The following is a 17,400-nucleotide window of genomic DNA, read 5'->3' on the forward strand; positions in this document are numbered from 1 at the left end:
AATAAAATTGCATACATATTTTGCCCAGATGAAACTATTTTTTTACAACCAACACACTCACATTTATCACCAATCACAGGACTTGTGTTGTTCACTTCACTGTCACAAGTTGGGTGTACCTCGAACTTTCACCCAGCCGGATGTTATTTGGTTTAGTACTACTTAGAGAGATTATAATCATTACATACCTGCCAAATGACTGTACTTGATCTTGCAAATACCAAGAGAAATGATAATCATAACATACCTGCAAAATGACCGTAATTGATCTTGAAAATCCCAAGAGAAATGATAATCATAACATACCTGCAAAATGACTGTACTTGATCTTACAGACATCTAGAGAAATGATAATCATTACACATCTGCAAAATTACTGTACTTGATCTTTCAGATACCCAGAAAAATGATAGTCATTACATAGCTGCAAACCTACTGTACTTCTGTGACACCTAGAGAGATTATAGTCATAACATACCTGCAAAATGACTGTACTTCATCTTACAGATACCTAGAGAAATAATAGTCATAACATACCTGCAAAATGACTGTACTTGATTTGCGTTGGAGAGACCGCCAGAGAAGACTGGGGACTGGAAGAGACATTTCTGTACCTCCGTATTGAGGTTATTTGAGTCGCAATACCCATCCACCGCAACAACTGAAACATTGAAACAATCGTTATAACGGGGGGCCCAAACAAACGAATATATAATTATTTTAAAATGGGGACTGTCAATATATTTTAGATCCATTGCTATATTTGACCTATGGGCCTACAATTTTCACCAAGTATGGCAAATATCCATTACAGTAAGGTGTGTGAAATATTAAAGTTATAGTCCACATATTGTGTAGCCAATTCCATATTCAGTAGGGTTATTTGGGGGGGGGGGGTGGGTGGGGGGGGCACCCGAAATATATATAATTAGTACTGTTCCTATACCACAGTCAAGTTACACGACAGCAAACCGACTGTGTCTGATGTAGGGAAGAGACGTAGCCCAGTGGTAGAGCGCTCACTTGATGCGCGGTCGGTCTCGGATCGATTCCCGTCGGTGGGCCCATTTTGGTCTATTTCTCGTTCCAGCCAGTGCACACGCAGTGGTATGTGCTATCCTGTCTGTGGGATGGTGTATATAAAAATATTTTGCTACTAACGGGAAAATGTAGCGTATTTCCTCTCTAAGACTATAATGTGAAAATGTCCAAATGTTTGACATCCAATAGCGGTGATTAATAAATCAATGTGCTCTAGTGGTGTCGTTAAACAAAAAACAAACTTTAAACGCGTGGTCAGAGTGAGATGAAGAACTTTGAACTGCTGAGGTCATCATCAAAAATAGACATTTAAAAATGAATAATATTCATAATGTGAGTTAAGGACTGTGGTCATAAACACAAATAGGATAATAAAATACAAATAAAATAATGATTACTTTAAATATCTGTAACGAAAGATCTGGAGTGAACTTTAAATAAAAATAATGGAAATTAAAATATTTATAACGTAATAATGATTAAAATTCACAATATAATGTTATAAATACTGATTACCTTAAAGGGACAGACCCTACTTTGTTTTAAACACTAAGGTATATGTTTCACCTAGACCCTAGTTCCAATCCGTAAAAATGGTTTGGTTAATTTAGAAACCTGTAACAAATATGGATGCAACAGAGTGAAACAAGAGTCTATGACGTTGAAATAACCTTGAAAGTAAACTAAAACAGTTACTTCTTAGACGCACGTGCGTTTTTAAAAATATAAAAAATGCATGTTGTGGTATTAGAAACACCAGGATGATCAGAAAAACTTCGGTTGTACGAAAATGATAATCTAAACAATAAGATAAAAGTAATATTTGATTCAATGATCATAAACGGCTCTAATAGTAAAAAATATGCCTTAGTGTTTAAAAACTAGAGTATGTCCCTTTAAATATCCTTAGTGTAAAGTCCGGTTTGAGGTTATAAACAATATGATTGGTTTGAGGTTATAAACACTATGATTGGTTTGAGGTTATAAACACTATGATTGGTTTCAGGTTATAAACACTATGATTGGTTTCAGGTTATAAACACTATGATTGGTTTCAGGTTATAAACACTATGATTGGTTTCAGGTTATAAACACTATGATTGGTTTGAGGTTATAAACACTATGATTGGTTTGAGGTTATAAACACTCACCATGATTGGTTTGAGGTTATAAACACTGACTATGATTGGTTTAATGTTCTAAATACTGACTATGATTGGTTTGAGTTTATAAACACGGACTATGATTGGTTTGAGGTTATAAACATTGGCTATGATTGGTTAGAGGTTATAAACACTGGCTATGATTAATGTAACAGCTGCTCATAGGGATTCGATGGATGAGAAGGGAGGCATGCCCCCCATCCCAATTTGTTTCTTAAAACGTTATTAAATTTCATAAAATCATACATACATATATACAGTGTGTAAAGGGCATATACCCTTGGTAGTAATAAAGTGGGGGGTAGGAAGGGCATACATCCACGGTAGTAATAAATTGGGGGAGAGCATACACCTGCGGTATTAATAAATTGGGGGAGGGCATACACCCGTGGTAGTAATAAATTGGAGGGAGGGCATACACCCGTGGTAGTAATAAATTGGGGGCAGGGCATACATCCGTGGTAGTAATAAATTGGGGGAGGGCATACACCCGTGGTAGTAATAAATTGGGGGAGGGCATACACCCCTGGTAGTAATAAATTGGGGGTTGGAAGGGCATACCACCGTGGTACTAATAAATTTGGGGGGAGGACATACACCCGTGATAGTAATTAAATTGGGGGGGGAGGGTACACACCCGTGGTAGTAATAAATTGGGGGGAGGGCATACACCCGTGGTAGTAACAAATTGGGGGAGGGCATACCACCGTGGTAGTAATAAATTAGGGGAAGGCATACACCCGTGGTAGTAATGAATTGGGGGAGGGTACACACCCGTGGTAGTAATAAATTGGGGAGAGGGCATACACCCGTGGTAGTAATTAATTGGGGGGAGGGCATACCACCGTGGTAGTAATAAATTAGGGGAGGGCATACACCCGTGGTAGTAATGAATTGGGGGAGGGCATACACCCGTGGTAGTAATAAATTGGGGGAGGGCATACACCCATGGAGGTAATAAATTGGGGGTTGGAAGGGCATACCACCGTGGTAGTAATAAATTGGGTTTGGGAATGGGATACACCCGTGGTAGTAATAATTGGGGGGGGGGGGGGGCATACACCCGTGGTAGTAATAAATTGGGGGGAGGGCATACATCTGTGGTAGTAATAAATTGGGTATACATCCGTCGTAGTAATAAATTGGGGATGGGCATACATGTGTGTGTATATGTATATATATATATATATATATATATATATATATATATATATATATATATATATATACAGATTGCTAATATATTCTAATTGAACTCCTACATACGTGACAAGATGGCGGACGCGGTTGTTCTCCAGTTTTAATGCTGACTGAAAATGTCGATATGACATGTTAATCCGAATCAAGCTTTAGTTTGTAGTTATAATACTGTGTCTAAGGTACTTTGATACCGTGTTAGATGTTTATTGAGCCGACAAGTGCTTGCAGTATTGACAAAAATACATGTTTTACAAAGACAACAGACTGTGACGTCACATCGCACGTACAACATATCCGTCCCGCTCCATTTGTAATCTTGTTTGTTTACTTTGTCACGATAGCGAAAATCTCGCAACTTTGCGATCTCGCAGTGCAATGCTAAAAGACTTGCAAAGAGGATGCTTTGTTGTCTAGCAGAGCCTAAGAGACCTTTGTGAATGAGACCCCTGGTATCTATGTATAGCAGGCAAAGTATGGACAACCGCTCAAAGCCGAAAGACATTAGCCCACCTGTGAAACTAAACGTTATAAAAAATGTTGAAACCGAAATGAACCTGGAGTTAGATACCACCCACCCTCTTCTTTAGGAGGAAAGTTAGAAAGAAAGAAATGTTTTATTTAACGACGCACTCAAGACATTTTATTTACGGTTATATGGCGTCAGACATATGGTTAAGGACCACACAGATTTTGAGAGGAAACCCGCTGTGACGGAACATGCTCTTATTTTTTTCGCCTGTGGCGATGTTAATTGTTTCAGAGGGCCGTGTGCGGCGTGGTTACGTAATACCCCTGCGCGATGGTGGTCGAGCTGTTCCCAATATGCACTTAAGACCAGATGGGCACCTTGTTACGTAATACCTTCGCGCGACCGTACCCCCCTACTACACACCCAGACTAGGTGTGGAGGCCATGTGGCCAGTATTTACGTAATACCTCCGCGAGTTCTGTTTTACAACCTTGTATTCCTAGCGGAAGGGCGACAGCTAGTCTGACCATCTAAGAAAAAAAACCCGTCTTGGTCGCTGTGGAAATATCACATGATAGGGGAAGTACAGCGATGTGCCCCCATGCGATATTCCGGTTTGTAATAAATAGCTAGGATTTTAGAGATATCGGGGAGAAACATATTGGAAGGTTCCAGGGGAACGTTGTCCGTCCGGACTGGTAAATATATTATTTCTGCTCTGTTGTATAACCTTGATGTGATTGATGTGACTTTAAATATTTTAATACTGTGTTATACCAATATTATTTAGACAGTGTTTCCGGTAAACTGACGAAGTACATTGTAGGCTTCACTGTTCTAAAATTATTAAAGCTTAGCCAGTCATCCTAGAGGACCTAGGTAAACTGTAGGTTATTGTCTTTATTGTGATAGGTACCAGTATTAAGTCTGTATTACAAGGTTACTGAATGAGTAGTTAAGGGTTAATTAAAAAATTAACCAGTTAGGAATAGATTTGTAATTCCTTCATTAATTAAGTTCCCCTGGAAGCGTTTCTCAATTATCACACGTGTGTGTGTTATATCACGGTGAAGTGATTAGAATATTGTGTAAACTAGACACCTAGTGATTAACTAATTAAGTTCCGGGTTGTTATTATTATTGTTGATGTAAGTAATTAACTGCGGCAAATATATTTGTCAGCGTAAGGTTAATACAGATTCCAAGGTGTATTGTGTTTTGTTATGTTTTCTAGTGAACTAACGTGCTATATTATATATACTTTATATACGATCTATCTCTGATATACCTAGAGCCGAGCTACTCGGGTATACACTGCCCGATACAGAGAGATCTAATAGATATACAGTTAGGAGAGATATTTGGATAATCGTGTTTTATTCAGTTACGGGTATTATAGGATCCCCGTGACACCCGCTGTCGCCACTACATGGGATACTCTTTCCGATTAGCAGCAAGGGATCTTTTATTTGCGCTTCCCACAGGCAGGATAGCACAAACCATGGCCTTTGTTGAACCAGTTATGGATCACTGGTCGGTGCAAGTGGTTTACACCTACCCACTGAGCCTTGCGGAGCACTCACTCGGGGTTTGGAGTCGGTATCTGGATTAAAAATCCCATGCCTCGATCCGAACCCAGTACCAGCCTGTAGACCGATGGCCTAACCACTACGCCACCGAGGCCGGTAAGAGGAAAGTTAGACGACCTTGAGCAATATACTCGAAGGTACAGCCTTCGCGTGAGCGGTATTTCATAAAGTGCATCCGAGAATACTGACCAATTGATTACTGACCTGGCGAACAACGTACTCCACGTCGAATTGAAGGAGTGGGAGATAGATAGATCACACCGAATGGCCCCCCAGCCAGGGGTAAATATTGAGCCATCATTGTGAGATTTGTGTCGTACCAATCACGCAGGCGCTTCTACAAAGCTAGATCAGCATTAAAGAATCACACCACCAATGAAGGAAATAAAACATTTATTAATGAAGATATAACAAAAACTAAGCACAATTTATTCATGCAATCACTCAAGTTACGTCGCGAGGAAAGACTTTTCTCGACCTGGACAACAGACGGCAAACTTTTCGTAAAACTAACAGGAAAAAGCAAACCGAAATTTATTCGTTTCGTCGATCAGATGACAAAATGTCTAAAAATTAAAGTGTCTCTGTCTGGATCACATCAGCACTGATTATCGCAAGAACTGAAAGGGATTGGTCATATTTATAAGGACTTTGTTTTGATTTACTTTGTTGTTGTTTATTCACTTTTGTATTGGCGGCTAATGTCAGTACGTTGCCATTATATTTAAAAATATGCAAACATGTGAATATGTTGAACTTTTTCACGTCAGTAAAGACCCACTATCGTGAAAGTGTATTGGCTACTGGGTAATACATACGTGTATATCATGTCTTTGATTTTTCAACATAATTATGGGATGGGATGGGAACTCTTTTTACGTGCCCATATCCACAAATGCGAAGTCCCCTTCTGCACGGCTTGCTGGTAGCGGTTGGTAGGCTTCGTGCTTGGGAGTAGAGGTGAGCTGGCGGACGTCCTCAAGGTTGTGTTTGACCAGTTGAGCATAGCGCTGTTGTAAACGGCCGGCCTGCAGTGACCACTACTCAACTGGTCCAATGTTGGGTTTCGGCGGCTGCGACGGTCGGCTTGGCTTGGCAGGGGTGTCACTCGGGGGAGTGGTCGCCTTCCGTTTGACAACAGCCGTTTTCCGGGCCTGCGTCTCAACGGGTGTCGCCTGTATAATCGGCGACACAGCCGGAAACGCTGAAGTTGGGTCCGGTGGAGGTGGTCGTTGGTACGGCGTGTCACAGATCGCTGTGTCCAGTTCGTCCAATTCTTCCTCTTCCGTGGGTGCAGAAGCCGAAACAGCCGGGGCAGGAGCCTCTTCCATTCTGGTCTTCTTCCTCGGGTGAGCGGCGTTGGGCGGTCTAACAGAAGGAGCCGCTGCCGGCGGTTTAGCCACCGGTTTTGCCCCCCCCCCCCCCCCCTGCGCCGCCGCTGGCGCACGTCTCCTCTTCCTCCACCTTCCTTTCTTAGGAATCCTATCTCCGTACACCAAGGTCACGGTTGCCCGTGACCCGGTGTACGAGACTCGATACTCTAACAGAGATCCATAAGTTGCAATTAATCCCCCCCAACATAATTATGGAGAAGGTGAGAGCAGGGTTGTTTATTTACCTTGTGCCCTGACAGTTCATGTTGGTAAGCTGTCATTGAATATATATAGACTAACGTAAACATGTTTATTAGAGCTGGGCGGTATTGAAATTTGAGGTTCGGTATCGATATCGGTATTTTTGGGGGTGATTTACGTCGGTATCGGTACGGTATTCGGTATTGACACGATACCGATATCGAGCGCTATTTTCGGTATACTCTGCTTTAAATTCATGCCTGTGTTATGGCTCACCCGCTAATTTCATCTAAATATAATTAAATTCCATACACAAGGCTCTCGTCTGATTTATACCAACCCATTTTGCGTTCGTCAGATATATTATTAGTGCTTTCCGGGAAATATTTTTTAATACCGAAATTTCGGTATTTTTAAATTTGCTCGGTACGGTAAATCGGTATTGACATAATACGGTATACCGCCTAGCTCTAATGTTTATAGATTAACAATACCAAAGTTTTGTTTATTTACTTTGTTTCGATTTGATTGTTCATGTAAGGAAGTTGTGATAGTCTAAACTTATGTAAACATGCAGATACGTTTAACATTACCAAAGTGTTGACATATGTATATAAGGGTTTTGCTTCTTTTCTTTTTTTGACCGTTCATGTTATCTGTCGTAATCATCACAAATGTTATGTTTGAGGATGGGCGATGTTATCGATATACCAATATATCAAAGGATAAATATTACGTATTACTGTCGGTAATTTTCGTATTTGAAGTTCGTTGTCAGTCCGTTGTCAGTCGGAAATCCCGATGTCTCAGATTGCACCGGTTTTCTTAACTGCGTTCAAAGATGTAAAGAATTGACAATACGAAACAAGCTTTAATACAGTGAAGTGAGTTATACAGTTTTAAATAATAAACTTCAACTTGTATCATGAATTTTCTTTATTATGTTACATGTCTTCCTTAAACAATTGGTTGACAGTGGTGTAAACAATATATACTGCAAACCAGTTTTTCTTACAATACTCATACCGGCTATTCATCAAATAAATCGATATACTTTTATACATTTTGGTGCCGAATTACAGTAATTTGCGATATCTTAAAAACAATATAATATATGTTTATTCTATTACCTGACCATTTATCGAAAACCTCAAGACTACTAACGGCGGTTGGATTTTAGAAATATAATCTTGACATTAATGATGTGGGGCTTCCGATTACTGCGTATAATTGTCGCAAATCCTGACCGCATCCAGAACGAAGTCCTGTAAAATCAATGTTTATCGCCATCTGTTCGTTTGTCGTCCGTTGCGGTGTAGTCAAGAGAAAAGCTATTGTTATTTATGCTAACTGCATGTACTAGGATGCTGGTGAATCAGTGGAGAATATGACGGATGGGAAAGCTGCCATCGTCAGTCCGGGCGTTCGTGGACAATGGTCAGGACAATGGTGATGGACAATGGTGATGGACAATGGAACGAGAGGAAACCACGTGGTACTTAACAATTACGGTTATACGGACTTTTGCCTTTGGTAAAAGTGACGGACCTTAGTGCTTAAACACTAATGGCGTATTTTTCACTATTAGTTAAAGTTTGTTTTGTTTAACGACACCACTAGAGCACATTTATGAATTAATCATCAGCCATTGGATGTGTAATTCTGACTCGCTACCTGTTTCCAGTTGCAGCAAGGGATCTTTTATATGCACATTCCCACGGACAGAAAAGCACGTACCATGGCCTTTGACTAGTCGTGGTGCACTGGTTGGAACAAGAAAAAAACATTCAGCTGAATAGATCTACTGACTCGATTCGATCCTGCGACGTAAGCACCTGAGACGAGCGCTCAACTGGCTGAGCTAAATCCCGCTACGCCGTTGGCTAAAGAAGGAATGAAATGTTTTATTTAACGACGCACTAAACACATTGTATTTACGGTTTTATGGCGTTAAGAACCACACAGATATTGAGAGAGGAAACCCGCTGTCACCACTTCATGGGCTACTCTTTTCGATTAGCAGCAAGGGGTCTTTTATATGCACCATCCCACAGACAGGAAAACACATACCACGGCCTTTGATATACCAGTGGTGGTGTACTGGTCGCAGCGAGAAATAGCCCAGTGGGCCCACCGACGGGGATCGATCCCAGACCGACCGCGCATTTTGCGAACGCTTTACAACTGGGCTATGTCCCGCCCCTTTGGCTAAAGTGACAGACCTTAGGTGGGGAGGGGGGGCGGGGGGGGTACTATTAGAGATGGATTTGTTTTATATTTTTAATAAGATATTACTTAGATTTTATTGTTTAGATTATCCATTTCATTACGTCCGTGTGTTTCTGGTCATCCTGGTGTTTTTGACACCACGAAATGCATTTTTTCATTTTAAAAAAAAACGTTTTAAAACACGCCCGTAGCTCTGAGAAGTAACGGTTATGGAAACGAGCTCTAGTCTTTTGTAAGGGTTTTTCCCCAGTTTCAACGTCACACACTCCAGTTTCACTTTATTGTAACTCCAGTTTCACTTTATTGTAACTCCAGTTTCACATCATTGTAACTCCAGTTTCAATTCACTGTAACTCCTGTTTCACTTTATTGTAACTCCAGTTTCACTTCATTGTAACTCCTGCTTCACTGTATTGTAACTCCTGTTTCACTTTATTGTAACTTGATTCAGATGTATTACAGGTTTATAGATTAACCGAATTTTAATGTCCATTTTGACGAATTGAAATTAGGATCTGCGACTTTAAGGACCACACAGATAATAAGAGAGGAAACCCGCTACCGCAGCGCAATGAGCTACTCTTTCCGATTAGTAGCAAGGGATATTTTATATGCAGAATCTCACAGACAGGATAGTACACACCACGGCCTTTGTAACATCAGTCGTAGAGCACTGGTTGGAACGAGAGTAATAGATAGTCGATTACCACTACCACTGAATTCAGTAGCGTGAATGATTTGAATGTATTGATTTCCCCCAACCATATCACGCGGGTGTTTGAACACCGTCTAATACAATACGATCTTATTTCCTTTGATTAACATGATTAGCCATCACTAAACTCTCGCAACTTTGCAATCTCGCAGTGCAATGCTAAAATACTTACAAAGAGGATGCTTTGTTGTCTAACAGAGCCTAAGAGATCTTCGTGAATTAGGCCCCTGGCCCTTAAACATATCAGGGGTTGAAATTGGCGGAAATAAATTCCTTCCGGGTATTCGGTCAGGCAAGTTATAAATTTTGCCGGCCCAATCATGATAAATCAAACTAATGTGTTAATATAAATGTTAAATAAATGTCGGTTCGACCATCAAAATAATCTCCCGTCCCGTGGTGAAGTTGACCAGCAGAAATCGGTCTGGACGCTAGTGTTTCGACTCCTGCATATCATACGCAGTTATTTATTTTTGTTATTGTTTTATCACACATTTAAACATGCTTCATCAAATATGCTTATCAAACAGCTGTCAAATGGTAGGATGTCAATCGGTGGCGCCTTCAGTATTTTCAAATCGTGCTGACAGTGTGTTTTTATTTTTTATGAATTGTGTTTACCGAGTCGACATTTCTGCTGATGGATTAATAGTCCCTAAGTGCGTCATTAACCCCCCACCCCATTATGTTTAAAAAATTGCTGAATAATAACACAAAAGTGTTTCACTACTTTTAAAGCGAGATCTGTTTGACAGTTCCCTGTACATATCGTAAGTTTCCAGTGTTTCTAAAGAAAAACACCACTCATTTAAAACATTTCTTTTAGAGAAGAAACCCACTATATTTTTCCATTAGTAGCAAGGGATCATTAATATGTATTATCCCACATACAGGCTAGCACACACCACAGCCTTTAATATACCAGTCGTGGTGTACTGGTTGGAACGTGAAATAGCCCAGTGGGGTCTACCGACGGGCCGGATCAATCCTAGATCGACACCACGCATCAGGCGAGCGCTATACCACTGGCTACGTCTCGCCCTCTGCACTTTTTGCGAATGTAACAGCAAAGTTAGGGCTAGGGTCAGCGAGGCAAAGCTGTTAAAGGGACATTCCCGAGTTTGCTGCAATGTTTAAGATGTTATCGACTAAACGAGATTTTTTAACGATTGTAATTACATATCAAATATATTTTTCTGCATAAAATATTAGTCGCTGTATATTAAACGTGCCACAGCAACGAACACTGCTGGACGCATACCTCTTTTGAGAAGGGTGTCTGCACAAACCATTCGGAACCGACTTCGAGAAGCTAATTTACGGGCTAGGAGACCGTATGTTGGCCCCGTCCTGCGACGTCAACATCGACATTTACGTGTTCGCTGGTGCACGAATGTACAGGGGTGGAACTTGGGAACTTGAGTATGGTTCAGCGACGAGTCACGTTTCCTTCTACAGCGACGTGTTGGACGACAACGTGTTTACAGACGCCGCAATGAACGTTTTGCCAACAACTGCGTCGCCCAAGTTGACAGATTCGGTGGAGGGAGTGTCATGATGTGAGGAGCCATCTCATACACCGGCAGAAGTGAACTTGTGTTCGTACAAGGCAACCTGACAACAGTACGCTACCGGGATGAAATTCTTCACTGTCACATGCTTCCCATTTTGGATCGACAGAGATAACTCTTTCATCAGCAGGACAATGCCAGGCCGCATACGGCACGTATAACAATGGATTTCCTACAGAATGAGAACATTAACGTGCTGCCATGGCCATCACGATCGCCATTGAACATCTATAGGACGAACTGGACAGACGTGTACGCCAGCGTGACCCGGAGCCTCAGACGCTTCTGCAACTGTCACATGCACTGCAGGAAGAATGGGCTAGGATTCCACATGCCCGGATTCAGAGACTCATTCAGTCCATGCCAAGGAGATGTCGCGCAGTGATTGCTGCTGCTGTTGGCCACACAAGGTACTGTTTGATGAAGAAAACGCCTCCACTGACGTCAGTCATAGCAAGAACACTGTTACATACTCATGTCAAATTTGACTGTGATACGATCATAAATAACGAAATTATGCCACTTTGTGTTAAAAGAGATAATTCCATGAATATTTCGCCAATGCGTTTCTTTTTTTACAGAGAATAGTATGGTCGCGATCTTGTTGAAATTAAAGCTGCCGTCTTGGGTACTTCATTATTATTATTAGTAGTAGTAGTAGTAGTAGTAGTAGTAGTAGTAGTAGTAGTAGTAGTAGTAGTAGTAGTAGTAGTATTGTCATCATTGTGATCATCATATAATTATTTTTATTATTAATATTATTATTATCATCATCATCAGTATCGTCGTTATCATCTTTATCATTACCATCATGGTTATTTTTTATTATCATCATTATTATTATCATCATCATCATCATTTTTATTTTATTATTATTATTATTATTATTATTATCATTATTAATATAATAATCATTATCATCATTATTATTTATTTATTATCATCATCATCAGCATTACCACCACTATCATTATCATCATCATCATCATTATCATCATCATCATCATTATCATCACCATCATCATCATTATTATTTACCCATTTAAAATAGCCCATCCACATAAATGTTTCTGTTGCGTGCCGTTCTTCCTTATTTTTTGTCTATAATAAATAACATTAAAGTGAAATACATATATGTGAAGAAAATGTATTACTCTTCATTCTAGCTTTCTGGAGAGAGCTGGGTTGTGTATAAAAGTATTAAAAACCTGGCGGCATACGTCTATATTGAATGAATGCACCTGGCGTTAATTATTGATGATGATGATGATGATGATGATGATAAGACACGTTTATTAAAACTGTAGTAATGTTTCTTGTTGTTGTTTTGTTTTTGTTGCTGCTTTTGTCTTTGTTGTTATTGTTGTTGTTGATTTTGATTTTGTTTTCGTTATTTGTTTTTATTTTAGTTTTGGGGGTTTTGTGTTGGGGGTTTGGAGTGTGCGTTGTTTTTATGTTTGTTTGGTGTTTTTGTTTGTTTGTTTTTGTTTGTTTGTTTTGTTTATTGTTGTTCTTTTGCTCTTCTTTTTTTTTTTGGGGGGGGGGCGGGAAGACATTTTTTCTTTTCTTTTTTTTCTTTTTTTCTTCTTTTTTTCTGGGGGGTGGATGGGTCGGTGAGTTTGTGGGGGGCAAATGATGTTATTCCTGCCGAAACTGATGTCTAACTACTGGTACATAAAAGTTCGGAGTATAGAGCATAGTGCGGAGCAAAGGGCATACAAACTCGGTGGGAGTAGTAACACGTTTCCATAGACGTGTGGTAGTGACGTCCGTAACGAAAAGACAACGCGACATCAGATCGTATACTCGGACCTCACTCCATTGCATTTATACTTATGTTCCTGCTTATGTCCGATTAAGGTTCAAGCACGCTGCCCTAGACACACACACCTCTGCTATCAGGGTTGTCTGTCCAGAACAGTGAGTTAGTAGTTTGTATGTAATGGTTAATGAGAGAGAAGTCCGTGCGGTGGCCTTACACCTACCCATCGAGCTGTTAAACTCTGGATGGGAGCTGGTACCGGGATGCGAACCCAGTACCTACCAGCCTTATTTCCGAAGGCTTAACCACTATACCATCCAGGCTGTTTGGGCGAAGTAATTTCTCTCAAACTTTGAGTTTTTAACAGGAAGGAATTTTTTTTAATAATAATAATCTTAATAAAATAGATTTAAATTTTTTTTTTTAACCCAATATTATTTTAAAATTTTGACATCTTTATTTGTATGTTGAAATTATTCATTACGAGAAAATCTGTATGAAACAAGTCTCCAATAAATAACCAATAATTCATTTAAAAAGTAATACCCATTAAAAATGAAAATAATAATATCCAAACAATTCTAGGAAATAATATTTAATTAGATCCGTCTACCGTTAGAATGATCAAGTCGCAGATAAAGAAATATTTTGGTGAATCAGTTATTTTTGTCTTCTTCGTGTAAAACAGACCAATTCCTTCTGTTGGCCGATAATGGTTTTCGTTGTCATTCAGGGTTACATATATTGTAAATGTAATTTGGTATCAAAATAAAATGTAATACAGAACACAGTTATATACGCTGTTCTATTGAGGTGATATTCATAACAAATGAACTACTAGTATTTGTAATAGTTTAATACTTATTAATAACTGGGAAAAAAACAATAAATAATAAGAACATTGCACTACTATGTAACTTTGACTGAAGTGAAATAAGCGGCTTATGAACAAGTTTTCGTTGAGCAAATTAAATTTTAATTAAAAACATAATTGTATGTATGTGAAATAAAAATTAGAAGAATACAGAAAGATATACGCTTCAACAGTCAGTATCACATTTTGCTCTTAATAGTGGTATGGGCTAGACAACCACTCTATGAGCCTGTCGCGTGGTTTTAGGGCACAAAGAATAGATGTTTCTTCAGTGTTTCACCATTCATCTGCAATTGTGTATAATGCAAGTCATCACCATTATTTTTACAAAGCGACATCGATTTCGCCTGACAGTCATTGGTAGGGCGAAGTCAAGCTGGTTAAAGCAAAGGTTTGTCTCACTTCGCCAGCTTTCGTAAGCCCTGAATGCAGTTGCAGAAAAAGTTTTTTTAAAAACAAGAGGCATGGCCAGGAGGCCATGTGAAAAGATAAGATGAAAATCTGATAAACTGTTGGTGCAAAATAAACACCGTCCCAGCCACTCCAGAAAACACTTTAGATTACGTGTCATACCTTCACCACCATTACACACACAACATTGACACCGAAAATCAGTAGCTAAAAATAAGCTGATATGTTTTAAGTCAACAATCCTTGCATGGAACAACGTAGCGGGTCTCTTTAATAGTTGTGATGCACTGGCTGGAACGAGAACAAAATCAGTTGAATGGATCCACCGAGGGGTATTTAGATACCAAATACGTATTATGCTAACAGTAGACATGAGATCAGATGTTCTGTGATTTTTGCTCGGCTGTTTAATGAGAAAATTATATGTGACAAATAGATAATGACAGAACCATAGCAAACGATGTAATAACTGCAGAGCGAAACTCCCTCAAGACAAGACAAGACAAGACTTTATTTATACTCGGGCCGTTACACAACGGCATAGGAGGAATATATACATAATCATTTTGTTATATACACGTGACAAGATGGTTGACAGTAAATACATTAATAACAATACATACACAAACACATATACAAATATATACAATCACGCACATCAATATATTATGTAATAATACAGATATTTAATACAAATATACGGGTATCCAAGTACTTATAAACGAATAGATTGTTAAACTTATATATGGTGCAGTGGATAATGATAGTATTTTGTTAATTTTGTTTGATTTTGATGGTGTTTGTAGTCAAGGGCGTTTGAATTCATTATTATCCTGTTCAATTATTTAGACCCAAAGTTTTTTGCAAATGTTACGTTTATTTCCTATTCGATATTTGTTTTCTTTGCATTTACATGAAAACAAACCCAAACCCCGACAGGTTTTATATACAAATCATCATATAAAATGCACGAAGTTGACTTAATTCCACTTTTTAAAATCTCTGTCGTTTGAATGCACGTTATTTCTCCTATAAATAACTACGGTCATTTGCATATCAAAACATTGGGATCTGAGGCTACGTGAAGGCCAGTATAGCTTGTTTCACTAAATCAAGGTTATTATTTTGTTGCAGTGTGTAACAGCATTGTCTAATCTTTCCGTTAAACATAGATGTAAACAAACAAAACATGTAACCCTTTCTTGTAGGTGCGTTATATTTAATAAATTTAGCTAATGTATTGTGTATTTTTATTTTATTATATCAATTATATATTAGCATACCATATCTAACCTAACACAACTGAGGTGTAGCACAGTAATAAACACAAATCACCTCACACACCGCAGGAATGTGCTTTCCAAATTTATAAATAAATTTAATGCAGGGCCGGACCCAGAAGACCGGGGGAGGGGGATAAAATGTCAAAGGCCACCAACATCAAATAATAATAAAAATGGTATTTAATTTGCCTCTAAATTGGGAACTCATACGTATATATATATATATATATATATATATATATATATATATATATATATATATATATATATTATATATAGTATTTAGGGTGGTGCTAGGGGCTGGGGTTTGGGGGTGGGGTGTTACATTTGTAATGCGAAAAACCAAAGGGCTATTGTTCGGACTCGTATGGGTTCAACCACTTTTTCATCCCGCAGACACAGCCCTGAATGTTCAAAATACGATAGCATTGCTTGGTCAATAACATCATTATTTCGATCTATGACTGCACGTGCTATTGTAGCAATGTGTAAACCACGTAAAATACAAGTTAGGTAGGGTATATAAATTCATTGAAAATGTAGTAGTCGACATTCTTGTTATTGCTATTTGAGGAAAAATATGGGTAAATCGAAAAACACTTCAGTTGATGTAAAATTGTGTATTAAGAACGTTTTCGATTATTTTGAAGATGAATATCAGCGCAGTAGACCTAGGTATGCTTCTTATCGAATTGTCGATTGAGTTGCCGCTGCACTTAAAGTTTCGGTTTTAACAGTAAAAAGAACTGTGAAAAATCTAAGCTCTACGAATCCAAGCACAGAAATCACTGTTAAAAAACGCGACCGAAAACTCATCGATTTATTTGATAAAGATGTTATTAGACGACGAGTATACAGATTTTATAGAGAGGGCGAATTACCTACATTACATAAGATTAACGTGGCTTTAAGGGAGGAATGTGGAATCAACATATCCATATCAACTTTACGAAGAACACTCCATGACCTCGATTTTAAATACCAACATATGTCTACAACCGGAAAAGTGATTTTTGAGGACGCCAATATATCAGACAGGAGACTGTCCTATCTCCATGAAATATCCAGTTTACGAGAACAGGGGTATTTAATAGTGTATCAAGATGAGACCTGGGTGAATGTCAACCACACAACATCCCACCACTGGACAGATATCCACCCGGGCACAAGTACCGCCAATCACCTGCCGAAATCAGACGCTGCTGATCGAGTTCCTAAACTCTGTTCGGTGACTGGGAAGGGAAAAAGACTTATTATTTGTCATGCTGGCTGTGATAAATATGGATTGATAGATGGCTGTGAATTGATCTTTAAGGGTAAAAAAACAGACGGAGACTATCATGGTGAGATGAATCATGACAATTTCATCAAATGGTTTGAAGAACAACTTATGCCTTCTCTACCAGAACCTTCTGTTATCGTCATGGATAACGCAAGCTACCACAACAAATTAACTGAGATTACACGATGTCCTGCACTAAACGCTAAAAAGGAAGAAATTCAGTCGTGGCTACGAAAC

The 17,400-nt window shown here is 39.0% G+C and overlaps 1 protein-coding gene across 1 annotated transcript in view; it reads right to left on the minus strand.

Moving 5' to 3' along the window:
• Positions 1–17,400, minus strand: part of LOC121369239 — a 53,092-nt gene that overhangs the window by 21,522 nt on the left and 14,170 nt on the right. Inside the window, exon 2 of the mRNA XM_041494193.1 lies at positions 538–661. Coding sequence (XP_041350127.1) covers positions 538–661 — 124 coding nt within the window. The remainder of the gene's footprint in view (positions 1–537; positions 662–17,400) is intronic.

Source organism: Gigantopelta aegis, chromosome 3, assembly GCF_016097555.1.
Source record: "Gigantopelta aegis isolate Gae_Host chromosome 3, Gae_host_genome, whole genome shotgun sequence".
Taxonomy (NCBI): domain Eukaryota; kingdom Metazoa; phylum Mollusca; class Gastropoda; order Neomphalida; family Peltospiridae; genus Gigantopelta; species Gigantopelta aegis.